General features: G+C 52.2%; 2 protein-coding genes across 5 annotated transcripts; one reads left to right on the top strand and one right to left on the bottom strand.

The window, feature by feature from the left end:
* The first annotated feature begins 15 nt into the window (after nucleotides 1-15).
* Nucleotides 16-18,461, top strand: LOC104913562 (uncharacterized). Its single transcript, XM_085238782.1, has 5 exons — nucleotides 16-95; nucleotides 8,724-8,832; nucleotides 8,937-9,052; nucleotides 10,913-11,016; nucleotides 15,454-18,461. Exons 3-5 carry the CDS (start codon nucleotides 9,001-9,003, stop codon nucleotides 15,670-15,672), a joined length of 375 nt encoding a protein of 124 aa, XP_085094908.1. The 5' UTR covers nucleotides 16-95; nucleotides 8,724-8,832; nucleotides 8,937-9,000; the 3' UTR covers nucleotides 15,673-18,461.
* Nucleotides 70-17,256, bottom strand: MMP11 (matrix metallopeptidase 11). 4 transcript variants are annotated; one of them, XR_014887072.1, is made up of 9 exons: nucleotides 17,124-17,256; nucleotides 8,718-8,959; nucleotides 7,391-7,534; nucleotides 6,311-6,444; nucleotides 3,450-3,697; nucleotides 2,994-3,207; nucleotides 2,525-2,845; nucleotides 1,653-1,826; nucleotides 1,252-1,392 (listed from the first exon to the last, which is right to left on the bottom strand). XR_014887072.1 is itself a non-coding variant. In XM_085238767.1 (8 exons), the coding sequence occupies exons 1-8, from the start codon at nucleotides 17,253-17,255 to the stop codon at nucleotides 567-569; spliced, it is 1,506 nt and encodes a 501-aa protein (XP_085094893.1). In that variant the 5' UTR covers nucleotide 17,256; the 3' UTR covers nucleotides 70-566. The 4 variants fall into 4 exon arrangements, 3 of the variants coding, with proteins under 3 accessions (XP_085094893.1, XP_085094895.1, XP_085094896.1); XM_085238767.1 differs by lacking the exons at nucleotides 1,653-1,826; nucleotides 2,525-2,845 and adding an exon at nucleotides 70-700 and having other exon boundaries at nucleotides 1,135-1,392; XM_085238769.1 differs by lacking the exons at nucleotides 1,653-1,826; nucleotides 2,525-2,845; nucleotides 7,391-7,534 and adding an exon at nucleotides 70-700 and having other exon boundaries at nucleotides 1,135-1,392.
* Nucleotides 18,462-24,107: the final 5,646 nt, after the last annotated feature.

Raw genomic sequence — 24,107 nt, 5'->3', positions numbered from 1 at the left:
CGCGCTCGTTCCCGCCCACTCGTTCCCGCCCACCCGGCGCGCGGCGGCTGCGCTGAGGGGAGGCGGGCGGCAGGTAGAAAAGAGGCGTTTTATTGGTACATCCATACGTATATACACAGTATATATATTTTTTTAAAAAAAGAGTTTATACGCGTCGTACAAACGTTGACGCCCGCGGGTTTGTTTCCGCGGTGCGGAGGGGCAGTGTCCAGCACTGGGAGCCGCGGGGGGCTGGCTGAGGGGCTGCGGCCTCACAGAGCGGAGGGCGGCGGCCGGTCGGGGTTATGGGGAGGGTCCCGTTCCAGGCGAGCCTGATGGCTTTTGGAACGCTATCGCTGGAAGGGCCTGGCCTGCTCGCGTCTGTAAAGAATGTGGCAGATGCTTTTGTATTGGTAGTGACCGAAGCTGGGGCTGCTGCTGGAACGGGAGAGGAGCAAACTTTGTCACTTGTCGTGACAGACGTCTGTTGTGTCAGGCTCTGCGCCTGAAAGGAGCCAGGACGGGCAGTGGAGCCCTCGGTGGCTGCTGGAGGTCAGGGATGTAAGGGAAGAGTGGGGGATGCTCCTTCATCGGAAGGAGTTGGAGGAAGGTGTGCAGCTGAAGAAGTCCTGGCTGATCTGGCGTGGGTAGCCCTCCAGCACTTTCACCTGGACGGGGTCGAACTTCCAGTAGTCTCGGCCTCTCAGGAAATAAGCAAAACCTGTGGAGGACAGAGGGAGTAGGTGAGATAGCTTGGCTCAGCTGCCAGCACTAGGTAGTACTGAAAGCAGCCAGTTTGTTTAGCACAGCTGCCTAGGCTGAACTGTGGGCCGAGCTGCTGTGCTGTCGTTGTTGGGAGTGGTACAGCTGGGTAGTACTCTGTGACCGTTCATTTACCAGAAATTTTAAGTTTTCTCTCATCAGATGCTTAAATGCTGATTGTTCTAATTAATACTTTAAAAACTCCTTACTTTCATGAAATAATCCTCAGTTCCCTACTCACTGGAGGGATCTGTCTGAATCTCTATAAACTGCATGGCATGTGCTATGGCTGGGAAGTGTCCACTGCTACCAAATGTCTAAGTCTTTCTGGTGGGAAGCAGCATCACTCTGAGCACATGCCCCAGAGCAGGCCCTGTCCTTACTGGTACTGACCCAAGTCATCCTGAAAAGCAGCATCAATCTCCTGTGGGACACCACGCCAGTCAGCCATGGTCCGGGGGTAGATGTTGTCCACCTGCCGTGTGTGAGGGTTGAAGCGCCAGTAGTTGCCTCCACTGAAGATGTAAATCTTGTTCTTCTCTGCCCCCCACACCAGAGCTGCCTGCACAGGAGAAGCAGGGAGGCCCAGCTCTACAGTTGGGGTGGGACCAGAGACTCTTCTCTCGCCATCATAAATCCAGTACTGAGTATCTGGTGAGGAGATGGAAAAGCGGAGACACAGGTTCAGAGTTCTTAGATGTCAGATAACTTGGCACTGAATTGCAGACTCGAGCTGGTGCCTGGGCAGTGCTCCCAAGGAAAGCTATTAATGAATGCTCACCAAACGGGTAAGGAATTCAATTCTCCCCTCAATTCAACCCAGAATTGTCAGTGGTGGGATTGGGAGGACCCCTAGCAGCTGTCTCTTCTGTATTTGTGGAATTTATAATATAAGATTTAACTTTACATACTAGCTGCCAGGCTGCCTTTCCTGGCCTCTCATGGTTGTGGTGTTGGAGAGGCCTGTGTGCGTTTGAAAGGATGTTTCTCTCTAGCTGCTCCAGTCAGATGGGGTTGCCTGTTGTTTTCAAGGATGCATTAGGGCAGTTGAATCAGCCCTGAACTTTGAGTTTGCCCTGGTTATGCTGAAAAAGGAGAAGAACCCATCGTTGGATAAAGAAATCCACAAAGCTGTAGAGTTTGACAAGACAAAGGCTGATTCTTGTGGCGAGACCTGGGGCAGCCAGGCGGGTGCAGAGGAGCAAAATGGGTTATGGACTGGCTCAAGGGGGGCACGTTCTTTGTTTGCTACAACCATGCATGGGATAGGGCCCAGGGATCAGCCCCTACCCTGCCAGCTTATCTGGAGGAGATGATACGTAGGCATGCACAGGCATACAGGGGACATGTGACTGTAGAGAGGCAAGCTACAGAGCTCCATTTCTTGTTGCCAAGCTGAAACAGAGACCGGGGACATATTTCCAGTTTAGATTAAAACAGGAGTCTCTGCAATTGCCCTATGGCATGTAATACTTTCCCCTTATCTCATTTTAATTCATGGTAGGAGCCTGCCAATTTTCACACTGTAAACCTCATCTGCAGGTGACGTGCTAAGCAATCTGTTTTTGTGGTAAATCTGCCTGCAGAGCTGCCTAGTGTGGTTTCTGGTGCTTGGTCTCATTGTGCGCAGATGGGGCATGCACAGTCAGGGGAGTTGGGCGTAGTTACAGGTCTGTGTCCCTGCTATTTAATACACACATGGAAAGAGCATTAGAGAAAACAATGAAGCTGAAACAGCAGTCCTTGCTGGTCTTAAGCTCCAAAGTTGTCCAGGACGTCTCACCCTGCTGTGGTGGCTGATGTTGAATCCCTGTGGTAGGTGGAGGTTGCCTGGCTCTGCATAAAGGCTCCCTTCTTTGTGGGCTCACAGTTTTGGGATGCTAGCAAAACTCAGTGACTGTGGGCACCAGTGAACCTGCCATTCTTCTCCTGTTTTCATCCCCAAGAAAGATGTTACAAGTATTTCCTTCCTCCTCTGCCAGCAGCATGGCCAGAGCAGAGGGCTCAAAACAATTCCAGAGGAGGAGAATGGCATATCTTGGCTGTGTCTGAAGTAAAAGCGACCCTTTCTTCTCTCTTCTCCCCTCGATATCTGCTAAAAAAGCTTAAACAGAGAAAGAAATAAACAGCAAGAATCATGATTTGCTGAGTGTATCCTAAGGGTTTCTTCTCCCAGGGACTTGTTGTGTCCTGAATACCCCACTGTAAAGAAGATTCACTTCTGAGCTGTCTGATCCCAGTCTAGCTCTTACCTTGGAAAAACCAGATATTGCCCAAAGGGTCCTCGAAGGTGGCATCAACAGAGCTTGGGATCCCCTGCCAGTGACGTGAGGCCAGAGCTGGGTAACCAGCCTGCAGCTTTCCAGCTCGGAGCCGCCACACGTAGCGAGATGTGAAGAAGAACAGCTCTCCCCGGATGGTGGCTGCGGCATCAAAAGCTGTCTCACAGGCATCGGGCTGCACAGCCTGCCAAAGCATGGCCTGGTCAGGGGCTGGGACCGATAAGAACCTCCCTCACCCAGGCTGGGTTCAGCTGATGAGACATCCCCATGTTCAGGATGTCACCCTACAACTGGGCTCAGTGGTGTGGGAGGAAAATGGGCATCAAATCATGTCCAAGTCTGCTGCTGGCCCCATGGTGTGGGCAGCCCCAGCAGCTGAGAACAAACAATGGTGTTAAAGGAGACAGAGATGAGCTGTTTGCTTACCTCCAAGTTGGTGATCTCGTTTGTTTCGAGGTCTGGCTGGGGCAGCTCTGCTGGCTGTGTTGGGGTTGGGTCAGGATCCAGTTTGGGTTTCCCATAGAGGTACTGGATACCCTGCTTGTCATCCTCGCTCAGGCTCAGCGGGTAGCGGAAGATGTAGAAAGGAGACATCAGTGACTTGGAGACAGTTGTGTGCTGCAGGCCCAGCACATGGCCAAACTCGTGAGCAGCCACCTGGAGGAGGTCAGTGCCTGCAAAGGGGTGAGACAGGAGATGCTTGTGCCTGTTGGTGTGAGATGGGCAGGCTGTACTCACAGAGAGGAAGCTGTCCTATTAGGTTAATTGCTGCTGATCATCAGCTCCTGATAATGCACTAAGGTATGTTCTAGGAGTCTGACATGCAGCAATAGAAATCTAGCTTGCAGATTGTTCCTGGATGTTTTCCTGTATAGCTCTATAGCTTGTTTGTGTGTGTGTTTTTAAGGAATCAAAGGGCATAATTAAGGGATCCACTGATTCCAGAGCACTGTGAGTGAATTCATATGCTCAGGTATTAGCCTGGGCATGTTGGTAATCTTTAATTCTGTCTCCAGGGACTTCTGCACTCACTATCTATCAGGAAGATAAGGGTTTTCCACAAACTTTTGGAAAGGAGAACTTTGCAGAAAGAAGGAAATCTGGCCTTCAGAAGTAAGCGGTGGGTGGAAAGGCTGTTCTTTGTTCACCCAGGCTTGCAACAGTTGTTAGCTACAGCTATAATGTAGCAGGTAGCACTTATATCATGCCTGCTGTGGCAGCTCCTGGTGTCATTGGGGACTCCTCCGGGGATGCAGCCGGCGAATGGTGGCTGCCACGCAGACAGCAGAGGGAGCTCATTTATTGCTTGTGTATGGACTGTGGCAAGAGGAGGGCATTTAAAGATAAACACATAAAAATTCCTCCAATGTCAAGACCTGCCCTTCTTCACCGAGCACAAGCAGTTGTATGGGAGATTGTACTTTGGGAATATGTGATCTGACAGCGTTTATAAGAGTAAATAGAGAAAAGTGTATTTCAGTAAGCAAAAATGTTGCTTGGCTGGCAGATGTTATTTAGCTTCCAATAGTTCATTTTTGAAGTTGATACATTTTAGGGAAGTTTGTAAGAGAAACACAGCAGCAAAGCTTGTGAGCAGAGGCTGTTTGTTGACAAGTCTCAGCGTATTCCTTCACTTGCCTTCAGCCAGAAATCCTCCGAGCTGCAGCCCAGGTGATGAGAAAGGCAGGGATGTGAGTCAGCTGGTCTCACTGCTCCGAGCGGGATTTCCCTGCTGGCTCAGGGGAGCAGGTCACTGCTCAGCACCGGGATGGGGATGCAGCTGGAAGGGAGCCTGGGAAGGGTGGAGGGGAAGGTGAGCCCTGGTCTTCCTCTGCTGGTCAGCTGCACGTAGAAGCGATGAATTTTTGCAGCAATGACACAATTAGATCAACACACCTAGGTCAGCTGACAAAGTGGGGTCTCTGCGTCAGTGATTTATTACAAACTTTCAGACATTTGTGTTTAGCTTGGCAGGCTCCTCACTTGATGCTTTCCAGTGTTGGCAGATCTGCAGCAGTACTGTCAGATTCTCTGGGGAGGTGAAGGACAGCACGTCTGCAGGAGCTGTGCTGGGTGCTCTGCTGTCCCTCACAGAAGGTCCTCTGTGTGCAGTCCTGCTCCCTGCACGGCTCTGGGCTGACCCTGAGGCACCTTACCCCCTCTGCTCTGCCGTGTATATAATGAGGCTAGGGATTTTCCTATCTCTGAGAGCTAAGGCACGGATTAAACCATGTTTATATCATACAGCTCTTTTCAGCATATTAAATAGCAATTAGCTGCAAAGACCTTTTATAACATTTATTTATGGAAGGCAGAGGGGGGAAAAGGCCATGGAACAGGGCTGAGTTCTGATGGGAACTGGCATCTGTTTTGACAGTTCTGGTTTGCCTCCAACACTGTCTATGAGGGAATGTAGGAAATTTTTCGGTACATGCAGCCCCAACGGGAGGTGCAAAGTGTCAGAACCCACCTGTCCCTGAATAGCAGAAAGGTTTCAGCAGCAAGACCTGGTGCTGAGATTCTTGTATCAGAATGGCAAGGACCAAGTCAGAGACGTGACAGAGCCAACCTGGCATTCACCTAACAGAGTCAGAGTCAGACTTGAGGGGGACCCATCTGAGCTCTGACATCAATGTGGACAAAATATATGGAAAACCTCAGAGGGGTAGAGATTTAACTTGGGCTTTGTGATTGTGTCTTTGTCCCTGCACTAGTTTTGGTGGCTCTTGCAGAAACGGATGCTTTGGGCTCTGGTCCAGATGGTCCCAAGCGGTACTGTAGTATCACATGGATACTGTGACGCCAGGCCCCAAATGCCTGAGCAGTGAGCTACCAGCTCGGATCTATTATTAGCAAAGAAAAAAATGTCTTGACTTGCAGTGGCATTGTTTATGGTCAGAGCATTCCCAGGCCACAGGGACAGAACTGGAGCCTGGGTAGATTCCCTTTATGGACTTGTTCAAAGGGAAAATACTCTGAGGGCATGCAGGACTGAGACTGAGGCTTGGTTGCTATGCCGTCCTTTGGAAGCCACTTGGTGTGTCATCCAGTGTGTGAGCCTGTGTCTGCTCTGGGAATCCAAGGTCCTGATGCTGGACATAGGCTTTGCTGTGGCTGGAAGAGGACAAAAAAGTCCAGCAGGCTTGTAAGTGACAGGAAGTGACAATACCACAAGAATGATGTTGCGTATTAGTTTTACAGGGACCCTGCTCAAAGCACAGTTAAATAATCTCTAAGTGTGCTGACAGGCACCTGGCACACCACAGCTCCTTTAAACAGTACCATACCCAGGTTGTTCCCGATCGTCCAGGTCTCATCGTAGTCAAAGTGGACATCTCCTTCCCGATGCGTCTTGGGGAAGAACGCATGTGCCAGGATCCCTCCGGGCCCATCAAAGGGCAAGTTGTCACCATGCCAGTACCTGGAGGGGAACCACAGCGCACCTCAGAAAAACAGCCGTGTGGCTCGCGTGCTTGGCACTGCACAGCCCAAAGTGGAGAATCACAGCGAGGAGACAGCAGGTCTTCCTCCCACCACAAGCTCATCCCGTAATTGACTGCTTGGAACCCTACTGGTTCTGTGCTGGGGCACTGAGTAAGCAGAGCTTCATCACACCAAACCCAGGGGAGTTTTATGGTTTTCTCAAGACAAAGCTGAAGATGAAATCTAAAGAATTAAGGAGGTGGCTGCCAGAGCCAGAATCAAGTCAACCCAGCTGAATGGCAGGGAATGTGGAGGGGCAGCCTGTGAGGAAGCCAGCCAAATCCTCAGGTCCTCACTCAAGCTGAGCCCACTGTTGGCAACTGAAAGAAACCCATGAGATGTGACTGCTTCAGGGAGCTGAGGGTGGCACAGGCAAATACACAGAACACAAATCGTATCCCTGCTTGGACAGTCTCCACTGCCATTTTCAGTTTTGTGCAAATAGGCCACAGAGGGAAGCCTTTGCTCCTGTGCATGTTTTGCCAGCCATTAATTTCAAGCCAAGAGCCAAAATTCATTTAACCAGGAAGCTATATTTGTCTTCAGGCAGACAGTTACATTGTTCTGTCAGGGGACAGGATGGAGGACCTGAAGATGGAACGTCAAAACAAACACTTAGGAAAACAGCCTGTGGCAGAGAAATGTAAATATACGCAGAGAGTTAATGACGGATTAGTAACGGTACTGTGCATAGCCAGCACGGAACAGCTGCATTTACACTAAGCGGCCCACATCTAACAGAAAAACCAAAAACATGCCCAAGTCTGAGAGCTGAAATATGAGTCTCCCTGTCAGTGCCTGTGCTGTGCTGGCAGCTCAGCTGCAGGCCTGGGATCTCATACACAGTGCTGCTGCTCCCAGATGTTGCTGCCCACCGCGCTCACCTTGTGAAATCAATGACAATGTCAGCCCGGCCCTCCTGAACCTCAGTAAAGGTCAGCGGTGTCACATCACTCCAGACTTTCAAAGCCTCCTCGATGGTCCTTCTCACTTTGGTTTTTACAAGTTGCCATGGGAATCTGATAATTCTGAAAGGCAAAAGACGCCAGGGGAAAAGAGCATCAGCCAATCCCTCTTGGCACCAGAGTATCTCCAATCCAGAGAAGCTCCATTCCAGAACCCTTTTCCATGCAACACTGCAGTAGACAAATTCCATCAGTGCAGAAACCCTCAGGCTACTGGGCCCAGAGGTGAGCTCTAGAGAACTTTGCAGAGCTGTGCTTTTCTGGAGTAAAGGGCTGCAGCATTTCCCAGTTCTGTCTTGAGTCCATCCCCACAGAGCTGCCTGGGAGTGGTATGATGTGATTTCAGCTCCTCAAACTCTGCACTTTTTGACCCTGAAAATCTGGGCTTGCTCAGAGCAGCTGCCTCTTCTGCCCCCTGCAACGTAACCAGAGTGTCAGGTCTGCTGCAAAGGGAGCTTGCTTTCCCTTCCATTAACAGTGTTGGTGTGTGCTCATCTCAGCTGTGTTTCCTTCTTTAACTCTGTTGACCAAAGTAAAAAATGGAAGAAGCCTTTCTTTCATCTGTAGCCTCCTAACGCTGTGAGGAACAATCTTCTGCACTGAATTAAACAAAATATTGTTTATGTGCTGTTGAAGTCCATACAAGTGTGCTTACTTCAGCACTCATACCTCATACCCTATGGGTAACTGGGGAGACAACACAACCTTCCCTTAGACCTGTTCAGCAGATCTGCAGTTGAGAATGTGTGGGCTGGTTTGGGCTAAACTTGACACTAGAATCATGTTTATGGGAACATCAATAGCAGCAGCATAAAATTGACTTTTTAAAACAAACTGTGAGGTCAGCCTATGAAATGATGGCTGTGGGGGGCAAAAGCACAGCAGGAGTGTGCTGCTGGCAGAGGCACAGCTCATATGCATTGGGGTTTGATATGGGGAAGCAAAGGCATGCGCTGGAATGCTGTTGTGGACAGGCTGAGGGGTGGCTGTGCAGAAGGTGTTGGGATGGGGGAGTGAGCAGCTGCATTTACAGGAACACGTGTGTGAAGGGATGGAGAGGTGCTGGGTGCAGTCCTGCAGGCGGTTTGGTGTGTGGCTGCCCTGCCAAGCTGGTTATACCCGGCTCAGGGCTGCCCTCTTAATTGTATGAGGACGTCACAGCATGCCGCAGTCAGGAGACATCAGATGGAGAGTTTTAGGGAGGGAGAAGCCATTGAGTCTTACTCTCATTTCACATCTCTCTTACTTGTAGGTGAGGTCAGTCTTGTCCCAGCGTCCCCCGGAAAGGACGAAGCGTTTCTGCCGGTTGCGCCCGTTCTGGCCGTCCGGCAGCACCGGGAGGTCTGGCACACCACAACGGGGTGGGTTCCAGTGTGCTGCCTGCTCATCTGCACTCATGGGGAAGCCCTTGGCAGGCACACCAGTCCCCACCAGAGATGAAAGCCAGGGACTCTGCTCCTTCCAGGTGTGATGTTTTCGAGACATGTCCTGGAAGAGAAAAGCAAAGCTGTCACTTCTGTGTCTGGGATATGAGAGGTCCTGATGGAGGGATGGACATCTACCAACAGCAGACCTGCAGAGGTGAGTTCCATCTCTACCTGATTTCTTCCCTGGCTGCTAAGGCACATCCTGCTTCCCACAGACATCCTCAGTTCCCTGGATTCTTGCTCTGAGGCCAGGCAACACCTGTGAACAAAGTCTAATTCCATAGCATCCCCTAAGTCTACTTTTGGTCCGCATTTCCTTGACAGCTGGCCAGCATGAAATGCTTTTGCAAACTGTGGATAAGAACGAGACACTCCAAACATGAAACAAATCACTAGGGAGGGAGTAAAATTTCCCACTTTTCACCACATCCTTTTAGCTTGTGCTCCCTCCTTGCCCTGATAGCAGTGATATGGGTGATGTGAACAGGAGGAAGACTTTAGTCCCCAGCACATGGTTGTGCTCCCTGTTCTTCCTCCTGTAGTGTTGTAGTGTGATAAGCAGACCCCTGGCATGGCTCAGGGGCTGCACAAGCTGGAGAGCAAGATACACGGATCTGGAGGGTGACAGAGCCCAGTGCAGAGCAGCAGTGACTGTTCCTGCAGTCCCTGTCACTGTGTGAGAGAGAGAAGGACAGGACCATCCCCCTTGCCTCACTAAGCATGTAGATCTGCTTGCAGTAAGACCACTCCACTCTCTTACACTTAATTAGAAAAGCGTAGTTCCTCTTGGAAGCATTAACTAGTGCTAATTAACTGATTTCCATTGGTTTCCCAACCAACAGCAAGATTATGGGGCACAAGACCACCATGATACGTGAGTCAAGCTTAATCCCCAGTCTGCTGTGAGGCACATAGGGTGAGAGGCTGCTTGATTCCCAAGTAACTGTGCTGTGTGAGCCCTGGGTCCAAATGCAGCCCTTTTTGCCTCATTCTGTGCAGCCAGATTTAAATGTGCTTGAACGCCAGGAGGGCTTGAGATGCAGCAGTGCTGCTCGAGCAGGCAGGCTCTGTCCCACAGGGCTTGAATCGTATTTAGAGGTCTCTTCCTTTGCTTGCACAGAGCTGTCTTCTTTCAGGCCAGCTCTCTTGCCTGCCTAAGGACTCAAGGGTCGGCTGGCGTGATGCCAGTGCTGCCGCAATGCCGTGTAATCCGCGTGCTGCCGTCCCTCTGTTCCCCTACAATGAGCCCATTCATGCGGGCAGGAATGAAGTGTGAAGCCCTTGGCATTAATTCCGCTACTGGGCTTTGACTCTGAGACTGCCCCGTGCCTCAGAGTGATGCATGGATGGGCACAGGAGCCAGAGAGGTTGCACAAGGTGCAGTTCAGTTCTCCAGTTCTTCATATGTCTGTCACTACTTCACGGTGCTGGTTTGTCCTCCCTGCCAGTCCGCCAGCCTGGGGCTTGGCATCTGCCAGCCTTTGCCTTAGAAACCAGCCTCTGCATCAACCCCATCCTGGGATCCCGCTGCATTTTCACACACCACTAACAATGGCAAAGAAAGCCATTTTATGTCTTGCACAACAAAGCCCACTCAACCCACCAGCCATTGCATGGGGAATCCATCTAATCCTTTAGTGAAAGGAGGGTGCATGAGCTGGCCAGTCCAAGGGGAGGCTGCACCAGCCTGCTTCCACCGAATGCTGGAGCCCTGCCAAGTGCAAGATACCTGTCTTTCTAAGCTGAACTCTCTAAAAGTGGCTTGGCGTCCTGCCTTCCCAGGCAGCTAATGTTTGAGAAGGACAGCTGGCAGGAGGAGCTCATAAGGATTGTGTCCTGGCCAATATTTTGTTCTCAGCCCCCATGATACCCTCTGCCAAGCATATAACAGCAGCTGTGTCTGCTGATGCTTTTCACCAAAGCCCAGTCTGAAAGGCTCTTGGCTTCCCACACTGCATGCACTGCTCAGGAGCACTCTACTACTGCGGGGTGATGAATGTGTCTGCATCTCCAGGGCCAGGAGGCACCAGGCAGCTGCTTCAAGGCACACGGAGAGCAGGAGTGGAGATGGACTCCAGGGAAAGCCCGCATTGTGGAACTGGGATGGGAATTATCCAGGTAGGTAAGTGGGCTGAAACTGAAGATGGGCTTTCTGTCTTGGCTATGATAACAAGATTTACCCAAACTGCTGGAGGCCTGACAAGTGGAGGAAAAGTCAATTACTGGCTTTTTGGCTAGGAACACTGGCATAAACTGGAGATTATCAATGTCTGAGCAGAGGCAGAGAGGAGAAATTACCTTTTTTCTTCTTGCCCTGAGGGAACCTATGTGCAGGGGCTGAGGACAGGCAGGTTTTGTATCTACTGTTTGGTTAACTTGAGGTTATTGGCACAAACTCCAGCTTTCAACCATCCAGACCCAACTTTACCTCAAGCAGGACCCTCCCTGCTCCACCTGCTTGCTCGCTGCCGTGACAGAGCCTGACTGGGCTTGGGAGGGGACACCAGCAGGTCCCTTGGGTGGAAGCAGGACATTAGACCTGCCCTGCTGCCCCTGCACTTGCTGCACCCCTGCACAAACAGTGGTAGGGCATAGAGTCTCTCTCTGCCGTCACTACACTGACATTAGCATGATGGCAGGAAAGGGGTGGAAAATGCCACTGCAGGCACAGCCAGCAAGGGGAAATGTGACGGGCAGAAACCACTTTCCAAACAATGCTCAGGAGACGTATCAGGCTGGAGATTTCAGCCTCCTTGACTGGACACACCTCACTGCAGTCACTTCCCAAGGCTTAGATAAGGCACATCCTGTCACTTAAGGTTGAATCCCTTCCACCCTGTGCTGAAACCACCCATCTCTGGGATATGTATGAGAATTTCAGGGAGCTCCTGCTTTGTTTTCTTGAGCTCTTCATATGTAGTATGCCCTAACTGTATGCTTAGAGGTTTGCTTAGAGCTGTGCTGCTGCTAAAGCAAGGATAAATGTGTGGAGAAGGGCTTAAGAAGGCAACGGCTGTAGGGTAACCATGAGGGCATCCCCACTCCTCCCATCCTGCCAGCAGAGGGGAAAGGATTGTGGAAGACCAAAAGCAAAGGGAGGTCTCTGCAAGCCAGGAAAGACATTCAGAACAGCCAAATGCAGAGCTGGGTCAGAGCACAACAACAGCACTTGCAGGGAAGATGGGAAACCAGACAGCATGAGAGAGCCTGCCTCACCCCCCAGCAATTCTCTCCTGCCAACCTGGGGAAGCTGAGAACTGTGGAGGACTGAGCGTGCCAGCTCTCCCCAGTGACAGCTGATCCCCAGCCCATAAGAACCCTCCCATGCATATGCTGCCTCTGAGCCTACAGGAGTCTGCAGCCCTTTGTGCTGTCCTTCATAGGATAACCCATAGTCAGGGATGGTGAGTGTACACAGGAACAGGCAGCCTCCCGCTGGGGAAGAAGCCAAGGCTTTGCAATGGAGACCGAGCAGCAAAATTTCTGCAAGTGCAGAGCAGAAGTGGCTGAGTCAGAGGGGCTGCCAGGCCTGAAACCCAGAGCAGAGAAGAGCAGAGGAACAAAACTGTTCACAAAGAGGGCCGTGCAGAGAAAGTACCTCTTCCTAACAGTCTTGTGACCAAAAGGCTGAGGGGGAGCTGGAGGGAAAGGATCCCATGGGAGAGCAGAAACCACCATGGAGGTGCTGACTGCCCACTTGGTTCCTTCCAGCTGTCTCAGTACTCAAATTCTGTGACACAACATACATCTCTCCGGCTCTGATGGGGCCAGATGAACATTAGCCAAACTTCCCAGGAAGTGTCCCAGCCATCCCGAGGAGCCAGGAGCATACAGACAACTCCAGTGCTCTCCTCTGACTGGGTCCATCCTCTGCTGCCTGCCCTGAACTTAAACTTGTCTTCTCTGTCACACACCCAATTACCTCCACGGCTGGGCTCCTGCTGACTCCTGCAGCACACACATGAAAGGAGACCCCCCTCCCTGTCAGATGGGAGGGACTAGACAAGCTACAGCATGAATTCCATCAGTCTTAAGATACTTCCCCTGTCGCTGAGGGCTGTTTTCTGCTACGGGAGGAGTAGATGGGCTTTCTCCCCACCTCCTTGTCCCTTCTGATGCTTTTCTATTTCTCCTTGTTTTCTTCTTCTGTTACTCAGAGTATTTGGCGTCGCCTTAGTATTTGCTCACCCTTTGGCTAGTAGGATTATCCTCCTCCCATCCACGAGTCTGCACCTTGGAGCACTGTTTCCCTTAGCTCAGTGTGCAGAGAAGAAGAGCAGATATGATTTCTCCTGTGGTTCTCATGTACAACAGTTCCAGTGTGTCTTTTCTGTCTGCTGCCAGGCAGCTGTGCCCCCTTAGTGGCTGTGCACCGGTGAACAGGCTCTTGGTGATGGTCTTGCCTGACATTAGCACTGGTTTCCTCAGGTACAGAGTGCTGTGCCCAGTATTTTGGCCAGCCTGCTTCTCATCCCAGCACAGATCTGCAGGGGTTGGATTGGAAGCGTACCTACAGCTGTTAGCACTGAAACCAGGGTCACCCCACTCTGGAGTAGAGAATGGAGGCAGACCTGGATGTCTAACTGCAGCACTGGATGGTCACAAAGGTGTGAATGCTGTAGCTGAAAGTCCACAGCAGAAACATTGTGCAGCAGGAAATGCTGTAGAAGTGTGTAAGCAAAGTCAACAGATTTTTGGTCCTTCTTCCTGAACAAGACACTCCCCCAGCCCCTTTGAATTCTTTACTTACACCAAACACATCTATAACAGGACTGGCTCCTTCAAGCTGGGCTGCAGCTCTGTCCTGCTGCACACAGAGCAGAGAGAATGGAAAGGAAAAGGCCAAACTTTGGCCAAATGAGGCCAAATGGGAGGTGCCGTAGTTCCTGGCCTTCACACAGTTGGAGGTTCCTCTCCGTTCACTCCCATTCTTCACAGCACCACCAAGCACAACCTCCTGGGGCTTGACAGTTTGTTTCCGGATTATTTGGTGATAGTTGTTGTTGGCAATGAAAGAAGGAAAATGTTTATTTTTCCTAAGCAACACAGAGCACGAAACATTATAGACTCCAAATGTTTATGCCCACAGTCAGAATGAAAAGGCCCAGTCTCTGATGTAACAAGAGAAAGCAAATGAATAAACACTGCAGGACTATTTTTGTTATCAGACGCTTTAATTACATAACAGTTTGTGAGTCTGGTCTATCATTAACACTGCAGCCATGCTGCTGGTGTCACCCAAGCAACAGTTTGCCAGAAGCAGCAGTACTTAGAAAGCAAACAAGCCCCAGGATGCCAGGACAGTGGAAGGTTTCAAGAGCCCTTAGGCTGATGACCTAGAAATCCCCTTGAAGACAAGAAACCAATCTAGGATGCAGTGCTCTCCAGCCAGAGGAGGAAGGTCTGAGATCTTTTTTTTCCATTGTGCATTTACATCCAAGCTGAGGTGAGCTATGAGCAACTGGTGTTCAACCCAGGGACAACAGCCACGACACCTCCCACTGGTACAGCCACCAGCACAGTGCAGCCCTCTGCAGAGCTATAGGGGTTGTTCTGCCCTCAGGGAATGTAGGCAGGGATCTCGAAACCCACAAGATAGCACTGTCCCCCTGCCTGATCTGCTGGAGATGTCCAGTGTACTTTCTCCCTCCACTAATTTTCAGAGCCACTTAAGTGAGATGGTGTGAGATTGTGATGCCTCTCTGCTAAATCCCACTGTCCACAAGAAGGACAGCTACAAGCAGACTCACCGTGAAAAGTTTTCCATAGAAGCCCCATTTTGAACAATACCTTTGCCCTGCTTCTACGAGCCCCTCTGAGCTGCACCCAGGGGAGCAAGTAAAAATGCATGCTGCAGCGTGGGGTCTTCACGGAGTGCTTCTCTCCCCTCTGCACTTTTCTCCCTTTCCAGCCTGCTTTGTCAGCTGCACCCCATTTGCCACACTGCAGGGTGTGTGCATGTTGCATGTGAAAGCACAAACACAACAGGCCCACTGGAGAATAACTGCTTACATGTGTCTTGAGTCTCTCCCAGAGCAGAGGATAAACATGCCTAAAATTACCCCAACACTCATTGCTGTATTTAAATAGCCAAACCAAACAGTGCAAATCAAACCCTTCCTGCAGGAGCTGCCTCGCCAGCTCTGCTGAGAGCTGGGGCTGCAGGAGAGCAGCGCAGGGATCTCAGGACTGCCCACTTTGGGGGCACAGCTGCAGCGTGCAGCTCCCAGGTGATGGTGCTGGCAGCTGGGGAGGTGCCATTGCTTTTCCACAGAGAGTTTCCCAGCAAGCGGAGTGACTTTGAATTCCCAGGGGAGCTGAAAGCAATGCAGGAATTCAGCACGCGCCCGTGCACTGCCCAAAGACTACAGTTCTTTTGTTCTCAAGTTTTACTGTGGACACCAGACACAGCCTGGGTTTTACCCTGTTTTCTCTTTCTTAGTCATAAAGGCAAAAGTGAAGGAGAGCTACAAAGCTTGCTACAAAGACTGAAGCTTCTTAGCCCAGCCTTAAAATGAATTTTAACCCTTTATTCCCCTCTCTTCCCAACTACAGCTATTGTCATTTGGTGTTGGAGCACCCAGCAGCCCCAGTCTGGGTATGGGGTGTTGGCAGTGCAGCCCTCGCCCACACCTCCTACTGGCACAGCCTGAGGAAGTCACCACGTTCTGTCTCAGAGGAGCGAGCCTCCTTTCCCAGCTCAGCCCTTTGGCTCCCTTCTCATTCATCACCCGACAGCACAAGGTGCACAGGAAGGAAAACAGCTGCAGTTAGACATGGGGAAACATCTCTTTGTGCGAAAGGACTAAAATTAGCCAGGAGAGCATGTGATGGCATGGCAGAGCTCTCTTACGAGGGCAGAGAAGGGATGAGGCCAGAAATTCATGTGTAGGCCACTGACAACCATGCAGTCCTCCTCCCTGCAGTCACTGCTCCACCCCACAATGTACCCTAGCAGGGGCACTGGGAGTGGGATGAGGCACATTGCTGTCATCTTACTTGCCGAGAGCAACCACTGTGATGCTGGCTGTACTTGGAGGCACTAGAATGCCCTTCAGGAGCCTTGACACCAGATAAGGAACATGTACCCAAAAGGAAATCTGGGATGATCCTTTCTATCTGGAAGGATGGAAAAACATCTGTCCATTTCAACCCTCAAAGCAGCACAGCCACTCTCTGCAAAGACTGAATGAAACGCTGATTTACAACCCTGATCTCCACGTGGCTGATCAAACACACCAGCACGAGATGTTCCTTAGCAAAACATATTTGTAAGGGTATCACGTGGAGTTACTCCAGCCAAGACAAAAGTATGAGCACTCAGGATGCGGAGCGCTAACCCAGAGTGAGGAGGAAACAGTCTCAGGACAGCAGGCTACCAGCTGGGGGTCCGGCCAGCCCTCGCAGCCGGCCGGCAGCTGCACGCACCATGGGAGGAACGCGAACGGTGCGAGGATCGGACCCACGTTTGTAGGATGTGACACACGTGACCGGCTCTCCCGTCCCCTGGGAACCTCGCGAGTCCTCGCTGGCAGCAGGACCAAAGCCCGCTCAGGTCCCTTCGGGAGCGGCAGCATCCCAGGCTGCGTGCGGCCCCCAGCACGGCGAGCGGCCCCGCACGCAGCAGCACCGCCGGCTGTGCGCTCTGCCTCCCCGCAGCCCCACACGGCCGCCCCGCGCGGCAGCCGCTGTGGGTGAGAGCCGCGGCAACGCCGGCCTCGCCTTCCTCAGAGGGACGGCTGAGCCAAGAGCGGTGACATTTGGTTTGGAATAATACAAGCGCTTCGGGGGCCGAGGCTGCTCGGTGCCAAGTCCCAGCCCACAGCATACTTAGCAGCCAAGTTAGAAAGTGCTCAGATGACAGAGCCGATAATAAAACCATCGGCAGACCCTCAACTAATCCCCGCGGGCTGCTACTGGGCATTCGCTCTGCCGTTGCTTTATGGCACACCGGTGCAGCACACGCGCTAAGAAGCCAACGAGCCGCTCCCGGCACGAGCCGCTCCCGGTGCCTCCCGTCGCCGCTCGCCGGCACAGCGCCGCAGCCGCATCCCAGGTGCCGGGACCTGGCGGCCCCTGCTGCCTGCTCGCCCCTCTCCTCCGGTTATCCCGACTCCTCGCTCTCACGCGGAACAGCCGGCTCCGATGCCTTTAAGGCGGGGGATCCTCTCGCAAACCCTCTTTGTCCCGGTGCCCGCCCGGGGGCCGTGCCCGTCCCCACTCACCGGTTTGTGGCGGCGGGAGGGCGCGGCGGGCGCGCAGTGCAGCAGGGCGGCGGCGAGCAGCGCGGCGGCGGGCAGCGGCGGGCGGGCCATGCCGGGAGGCGAGGAGCGGCCGGGGCGGGCGGGCTCGGACATGGGGCGGGGGGGGTCCCGCAGCGCCTTTTATCCCCCCGCGGCCGCCTGCCCTCCCCCCGCGCCTCCCTCCCTCCCTCCCTCCCGCCCGCCGCCGCTCCTGCCTTTTGTTCTCCCCTCGTCGGGTTACAGCCGTGCGGGCCGAGGGGATGCGGCCCGTCGGTACCGCGGGCGGAGCCGCCCGGGCACAGAGCCGCCCCGCCGCTCCCCGGCCCCCCCGGGCTTCACGCCCCGGTGGGAGGGAGGGAGTGAGGAGCCGGGAGCTGCGGCCGGACGGCGCTGGGCCGCCGGGGGCTGCAGCCCCGGCTGTGGAGGAGAGAGGAGGAGGAGAACGAGGAAGAAGAGAAGGAGGAGGTGCGGGGCTGTGCACTGCTGCCCCCGGGCTGATGATGCTGCTTCGCCTCCGGCCATCTGCATCTACAGTGAGGCAGCACCTGGCTGCAAGTTTCAGACACTCTGCAAGCTCTTCCTTCCAGTCCCGGAGCTGGTTTCTGCTCTCACTGGGATGGTGTTCGAAACTGGGACTGCTCTGCGGGGCAGGCTTGGGAGGGAGTTTGAAAAGTGGTGCTGAAATCCCACAAGTGTTCACCATTCTCCGCCTGTGCGTGCTTTGTGGGGCCACAAAAGCTCTTGGAGATTCCTCAAAGCAGGTTAGAAGAAATGGGTCAGATGTTCTGCTGTCATCTGTGACAGTTCAGAAAAGGATTGACGCCTGGGTCGAGGGGAGCAAGTGGGAGGGCAGTAAAGGTGTTTTCCAGTTCCCCTCCCCAGGATAAAAACCATCCTCTGCATGCCTGGATGTTTCAGTGCCCACAGGGAAGACCTGGTCTCTGGATTTAATGCAGGAAATGTGCCTGCACCACTGCTTTGCATTTGTGGAGCTCTGTGAGAGCCCCTGTGTGCGCCTGGCCCTTCACGCACCACCCACAGGAAGACTTTCCCTGGGCAGGATGCTGAGGAAGGGGAAGGAAGGGTAAACCCCTGTTTTGGGGATGCCAAAGCCTCCATCCGCTCAGCCTGGAGATGGAGGCAGGCAGTGCACAGCTCTGGTTTCTTGGTTCCTGTGGGGAAGAGGCTCTGCACTGTGTCAGCATCCCCTCAGCAGAGTTTAACTGCAAATTGGTTCAAGAAATGTATGCAAATAAGGAGACTTTGATCTCCAGCTGCCTGTGCTGGTGCACGGGGAGTGGGTAAAGCTTCCTAACTTCCCAGGCTGTATGACTGTTTTATTTGTTTGTGATGAATTGTTCATGTTCTGCTTCATGGAAACCATATTTAGGATGTAAATACTGAGTATGATAAGCAGATGCAAGAAGAGTGAGCCTGCTGGTGGCTTTGCTTGGACAGCACTGCAATGCTGAGCAAAGGAAGGTGAGGCAGAAAAGCAAAAGCCCACCTAGCACTGTGTGTCAGGCAGTTAAGAGCGATGTCCTGACCTGACCCTGCACAGATCTAATATGTGGAGCTGTAGAGCTCCACACCTGGTCACAGTTCGGGCCACACCTGGCTCCCACTGTGAGCACTGGGGTTGGCAGGAGCTGTCCCTTGTTGGAGCGGTGTACTACAGGTATCCCAGAGGCCACACCTGTGGGTGCAGCCAGAAGGAAGAAGCAGGGAAACGTGCTTGCAGGGCTCAGGCTGCATGCTGTGGAGTGTACACTCCGCTGCTCTGGAGCACACAGCAGTTCTTACTTTCTTGCCTTGCTGTGAGTCAGACAGCTGGGTTCCGGCGAGGAAAGTTTTCCTGCCTTTGTTTCGCTTTTCTTTGGTGTCTTTCATTTGAATGGCTGGTGTCTCTGGGAGCTCAGGGCCTTCAGCCCATGCCAGGGGAGGCTGTTGGTGCCCTGGGGAAGCAGGGAGAGGCGTGGGAGCAGCCTGCGAGGCAGCGACAGGCAGCTTGGCTCTTCTTAAAAAAGGGAGACTTGGGAAGGGGGTGTTCTGGGAAACACAGGCCTTACAGAGATGGGACCGTGCGTGAGAACAGCCGTTCCTGCCAAGACACTGAGCACAAAAGAAAGCGCATGGTGTGTTTGGGATTCCAAGCATTTTCCAGCAGAGCAGGAACATGTTCAGCAGCAGGAAGATGGGTGGGTTGGGAGCTTGTGTGCTCACCTTCTGCTGACAGCCCTGTGCAGCCAGCACAAGCCTTTTCTGCTAACACTGCTTTGCTAGGAGCTCTCACAGTCACTGTCTCCCTGTACAGCCCTCATCCTTACATCAGTGTGCAGCTTGCTGAATGTACAGAGGATTCTGGCAGAGGAGCACAGGGCTTCCACCCCAACCCCGGAGCACCAACAGGCTGACACCTCTCAGTGCAAGTGCAGCCAGCTTGCTTTCCTGCAGCTTCTGCTAGGCTGGAGCAACCTTTAGGGATCAGGGAGCTCATGGTGGCTGCAGGAGATCCATAGGAACCTTCATGACTGGGAGGTCCCACCGGTGCATGGATTTTCTTGCTCGACAGCTGCCTCAGTGCCTGCTGGTCTGTGAGCTGAGGCTGGGCCGCATACTTTGTTCCTTGGTGCCTGAGTTGTGATGGGGCTCAAACCAGGAGCTGTTGGCCAGCCAGAGCTGTCAACAGGGATGAGAATGGTGGAGAGGTTTGTAAGGCAGGGCTTGGCTGTGTCATGTGTATGATGAGCTCTGTGGCCTCAGAAACAGGGAGCATGGGGGGTTCCCTGCCCTTTTGTTGAAGCCAGCCTCCCTCGCTCACTTTTTCCAACTCTCTGGATAATCCCTGTTTAGCTGGATTTGGAGGACAATTTGCAGGACCATAGTGCCAAAGCATCTTGTTCCTTTGGTGCTAATCATGACATGAGCCTTGCAAGGAACCACCAGCCAGTGCTAACAGTGTGCAAGATGAAGGAAACAGCAGTTCTGATTTCTCTCTGTTGTGAATAGCAAATAGCATGACTCTCAGTCGGTGGGACATTTCAGTGTGAAACAGCAGCAAGACACTGCTGTGACACTTCGGACTGAGAGCAGGAGAGAGAACAGGTCTCTGAGAGAAGGGGAAGGGGGAGGTGAGAGATAAACTAAATTTAAATGGATTAGGCCTGTCTGTCCAAAGTCCTTTTGTTTCCTGCCACTTCCCTGGTGTGACTTTCGCAGCTGTGTCCTGTGGGGCTGAGGGCCTGGCCTCAGGATCCTTGCAAAGTCAGCAGGAGCACTGCACCTTTGGGGCATTGCTGTGAGCAGCTGGAGGAGGGTCCTGAAGCCAGCGCCCCAGGACAGAGTAACCCTTTTGGTTCCTCTAATGTCTTTCTTGTTCCCTGGGTAGGTGATGGCCTCGTGAATTGTCTCCATCACCACTGCTCCCTGGGTAATAAATGGGAAAGCATCACCATCAGGCAAGTCACTGCTCTCACCCTCTCATTTTCAGAGGTTCTCTTTTGCTTTGGCCCTGGCGTCATGTTTTCCCCTGGGCAGCCAAAGTGGATGTTTGTGCAGGTGCTGGTAGGTGCAAACAGCGCTGGGGGGCATATGTGGTGAGCTGCCCTTGGAAACGCCAGGACTGGGAAGGATTTCCCTCTTGGACAGCCTTTAAGTTACCAGATGCTGCTCCTCAGCTGGCAGCCCAGCACAGGAGTGTGGGGAAGGAGCAGTAGGAGGACTCAGAATCAGAAGTAGAAAGGTAAAATAACATCTAAAGTAATACGTGAACATTTCTGTTGGTTGGTGAGGCGCTTGGCTTCTTCATAATTTTTAATGAGGTGACTTGAATTGTGCAAGTTGTCCTGAATCCAAACCATGCCTCTTCAAAGTTCCAAAATAAAGTGGTTTTAATTTTTTTTCCCCAGATTTCTCTTTAACCAGGCTAATTCAGCAGCCTTGGTATGAATTTCTAGAAAGTTTTGGTTAGGCCAGAAAGTTATACATGGGCCACTACTACTTACTTTGCATTTGTTTGTGACTGACTTTCATTCAAACTTCACATACCTTAACTTTGAGTTAAGGCCACAGCCCCATTGCAACAATCCAGCTCTGGGATTTGCCCCCAGCCAGCAGCTCTCTGCCCCACCGTGGTTTCGTGGGCTCCAGGCCCTGGTGTTTGTTGTTAATCAGCTCCTGGTCTGTGCCAGGAGTGGAGCGCACACAAACAGCACGGGGCTACAGTGAGAAGCACTGCCCGCAAGATAAGCCGGGCAAGGAAAACACATCCATTTTTATGTCTCTTGGCCAGAGATGGAGTTTCATCTGCTGGTGTTTTCCTGGCAGAGGCTCAGTGCACAACACAATTCACCTCAGAAGCCAGACGCCTGGGAGCCAGCTCCCATTTCTGGTGAGAGATGTCAGCCCTGGCTAGCAACGAGGGCAAGCATGATGAGGAGCTGGTTGTCGTGGCACGCGCTGTATAGGAGAAGGACTTGGCCGAGCCCCTGTGGCAGCACAGATCTGCCTGCATGCACAGCTGTGTTCATCCCTGAACAAAAGGGCAAACCCCACACCCTGTGAGCAGCCCCCTGCCCAGATGTAGAGCTTTAAGCCCACGGTGTGGACACAGCAGAAACAAGTGGTCCTCGGAGGCAGTGAGCCAGAGCAGGAGCATGGAGCAATTGGCTGCAGCCTGTGGCTCGATGTCTGATAAGGAGGTTGCTAGTGCTATCTTGCAGCATGTTCAATCTGCCAGTTTTTCTGCAATGAAATGTCCTGGTGAAACACCCCCCACCCTTGCCTCTCTCTGATCCCCTCCAAAGCAGAGCTGAGATTGGAATGTCTCCTGGGATACGATTCCCTCTAGCCTAAGGGGGATTGCATTAATAAAATGCAATATGAGATGTGAAGGCACTGGGGGAGGGAGACAGCCACGACTGCTGGGACAAGGCTGTTAGGAACATGCTGTGGGTCTGCTGGAAACATCCCATCCTGTCCTTCCTTGCTTCCCCTGTCCCCTGCACTGAGCTGTGGAATTCAGGGTGTGGGTTGAGGTGTTCTTCATGCACGTTTCTGCTCAGGGCAGCCAAACTCCTGGCCCTCCCTCTCACTCGCTCCTCAGCAAATGGCACCGAAGCAGCAGGTTCCTCTCCCCTAGTACCTCTTTCCCACACAGCCTCCCTGCCACTGAGACCCTCCTACCCCTCCATATCACTCAGGCATCTCTTCAGCCTGTGCTCTTGCCTGCAGTAAGCTGAAGCCAGACAAAAAGCATGCAGTGTTCCAGTGGAGGAGCATGTGGGTGTCCTCTGCCTCGAGCTCAGCTATCTATGGTGAAGGCTGCAGCTGAAAGAGCATTTCAGCAGAAGTAACTACAAACCAGTGCAGAACCAGAGTTCCCTGTGCATTTGCAGGGGCTATTAGCCTTCCATGTGGAGGGAAGACACCATCAACTGCTTCTACAGAGAACAGAAAAGAAAGGCAAAGATATTTCCAGCTGAGAACAGATGTTGGGAGCTGCTGGGCTGGACAGAGTCAGTAGGGCAGAGGAGAACAATGGGGTGATTGAAATCCATGAGATATTTTGAAGAGCTGAAACAAAGGACCCTGAATCACAGGTGGTTGTGAACTGCTTGCAGAGAAGCTGCACCATTGCTCAGGGTCTTTCAGGCTGCCATATAGGCATTATACCCTTGCTTGGGAACACGGGGGATCTGGGGGAGGTAGCCTGTAAACGTAATATTCTAGTTCAAAGCAGTAGCTGTTCATGAGTTGGTGCTAACAGCCTCCTTAAAGGTCACAGATGCCTCTGCCTGAGACACAGCCCCCACCCTCACTTCCATATTCACTTGTGTGTTGTTTTGCTCAGACTCCTCTGAGCCATAAGCTCCCAGCAGCCATGTAAGCAGCTCTCTGCTTGGGAAGACTGCTGGGAGCAGCTCTCTGGAGATGTCTGCTGTGTCTGCTGCACAGAGGAGGGAATTGAGACCAACCAGGGAGCAGAACAGAGGGAAGTGGCCTCTGGGCAGACATTTGGATGAGAAGGAAATGCCAAGCCCCATTGCTGGGACAGTGCAGGTAAAACACGGAGCCCTATAAAGGTGTGAGCTCGCTCCAGGGCTGCACAGCAGTGGTATCCCCTGTGAGGGTATGTGAACTTGCTGCTTTAGACTCCCTGAAACAGCCTGGCGGATCCCATCAGGATAAAGGGCAGCACACTGCAGCCTTATTACTCAGCTCCTTTAACTACACACAAATCAAATGTTCTGTGACTATTTTGTTGTATGCTTATGGGTTCTCTGTTGCATCGAAGGAAACAAAACAGGGCTCAGGTTTACCATCTTGCCTTGTATTAGCAGTAAATTCACACTGCTCACATTATTGTCCTTATGATCTGAGTGTATGCTGGAGATGTTTTGGAAGAGGTCATTTCACTAGGACTAACTGATGATTTTTGGGACACACAAGTCCTTCTTTGACTGGGTTCAATACATGTCACCTCTTTCCACATCGAGAGATGAGGGGAATTCCTCCTACAGAGTAAGGTGTTCACCACTCAGTAGATCATTTTCCCCCAGGGAAAATGAATCCAGCTTCCACGTTTGGTACCTTTCACCACAGGCAGCTCACAGTGGCATTAAGTGGGACAGGTAAATGCAGAAATGGACTTAGACCTCTCAGAATCCATGGATGTGGCTGAGAGAAGCTTCTTTTGATGGGGAAAGGCTCTCCAAAAATGGGGAGCAGAACAATCTTGCTAGTGGTCAGATGTTCTCCAGCAGTCAGGCCCTGGAGTTCAAGTGGGAGACACAACATTAATGAATTAGCATTAGGAAGAGCCTTAATACCAAAAGTGGACATACACGAATGAGTTAAAATCATTTAGTTGCTGTGTGAAATTTATTGAAAACTACGCTGTTCATCTGTTGAAACTTCACAGCTGTTGAGATTGCCCTCAGGGCAAACCACATCCAAGAAATGGCA

The sequence above is a fragment of the Meleagris gallopavo genome, chromosome 17 (genome assembly GCF_905368555.1).
Source record: "Meleagris gallopavo chromosome 17, MGAL_WU_HG_1.1, whole genome shotgun sequence".
NCBI classification, from domain to species: Eukaryota; Metazoa; Chordata; class Aves; order Galliformes; family Phasianidae; genus Meleagris; species Meleagris gallopavo.
This window is presented reverse-complemented; position numbering and strand designations above follow the sequence as displayed.

Excerpts from the sequence above, each read along its gene's own strand:
- LOC104913562 (XM_085238782.1), top strand. The coding sequence starts at position 9,001 with ATGAGAGGTCCTGATGGAGGGATGGACATCTACCAACAGCAGACCTGC. Across the intron at positions 9,053-10,912 it reads CCAACAGCAGACCTGCAGAG|GGCCAGGAGGCACCAGGCAG; the intron begins GTGAGTTCCATC and ends CTGCATCTCCAG. Across the intron at positions 11,017-15,453 it reads CTGGGATGGGAATTATCCAG|CTATTGTCATTTGGTGTTGG; the intron begins GTAGGTAAGTGG and ends TCCCAACTACAG.
- MMP11 (XM_085238767.1), bottom strand. The coding sequence starts at position 17,255 with ATGTCCGAGCCCGCCCGCCCCGGCCGCTCCTCGCCTCCCGGCATGGCC. Across the intron at positions 6,445-7,390 it reads ATTGTCATTGATTTCACAAG|GTACTGGCATGGTGACAACT; the intron begins GTGAGCGCGGTG and ends GTTCCCCTCCAG. Across the intron at positions 1,393-2,993 it reads CAATATCTGGTTTTTCCAAG|ATACTCAGTACTGGATTTAT; the intron begins GTAAGAGCTAGA and ends TCTCCTCACCAG.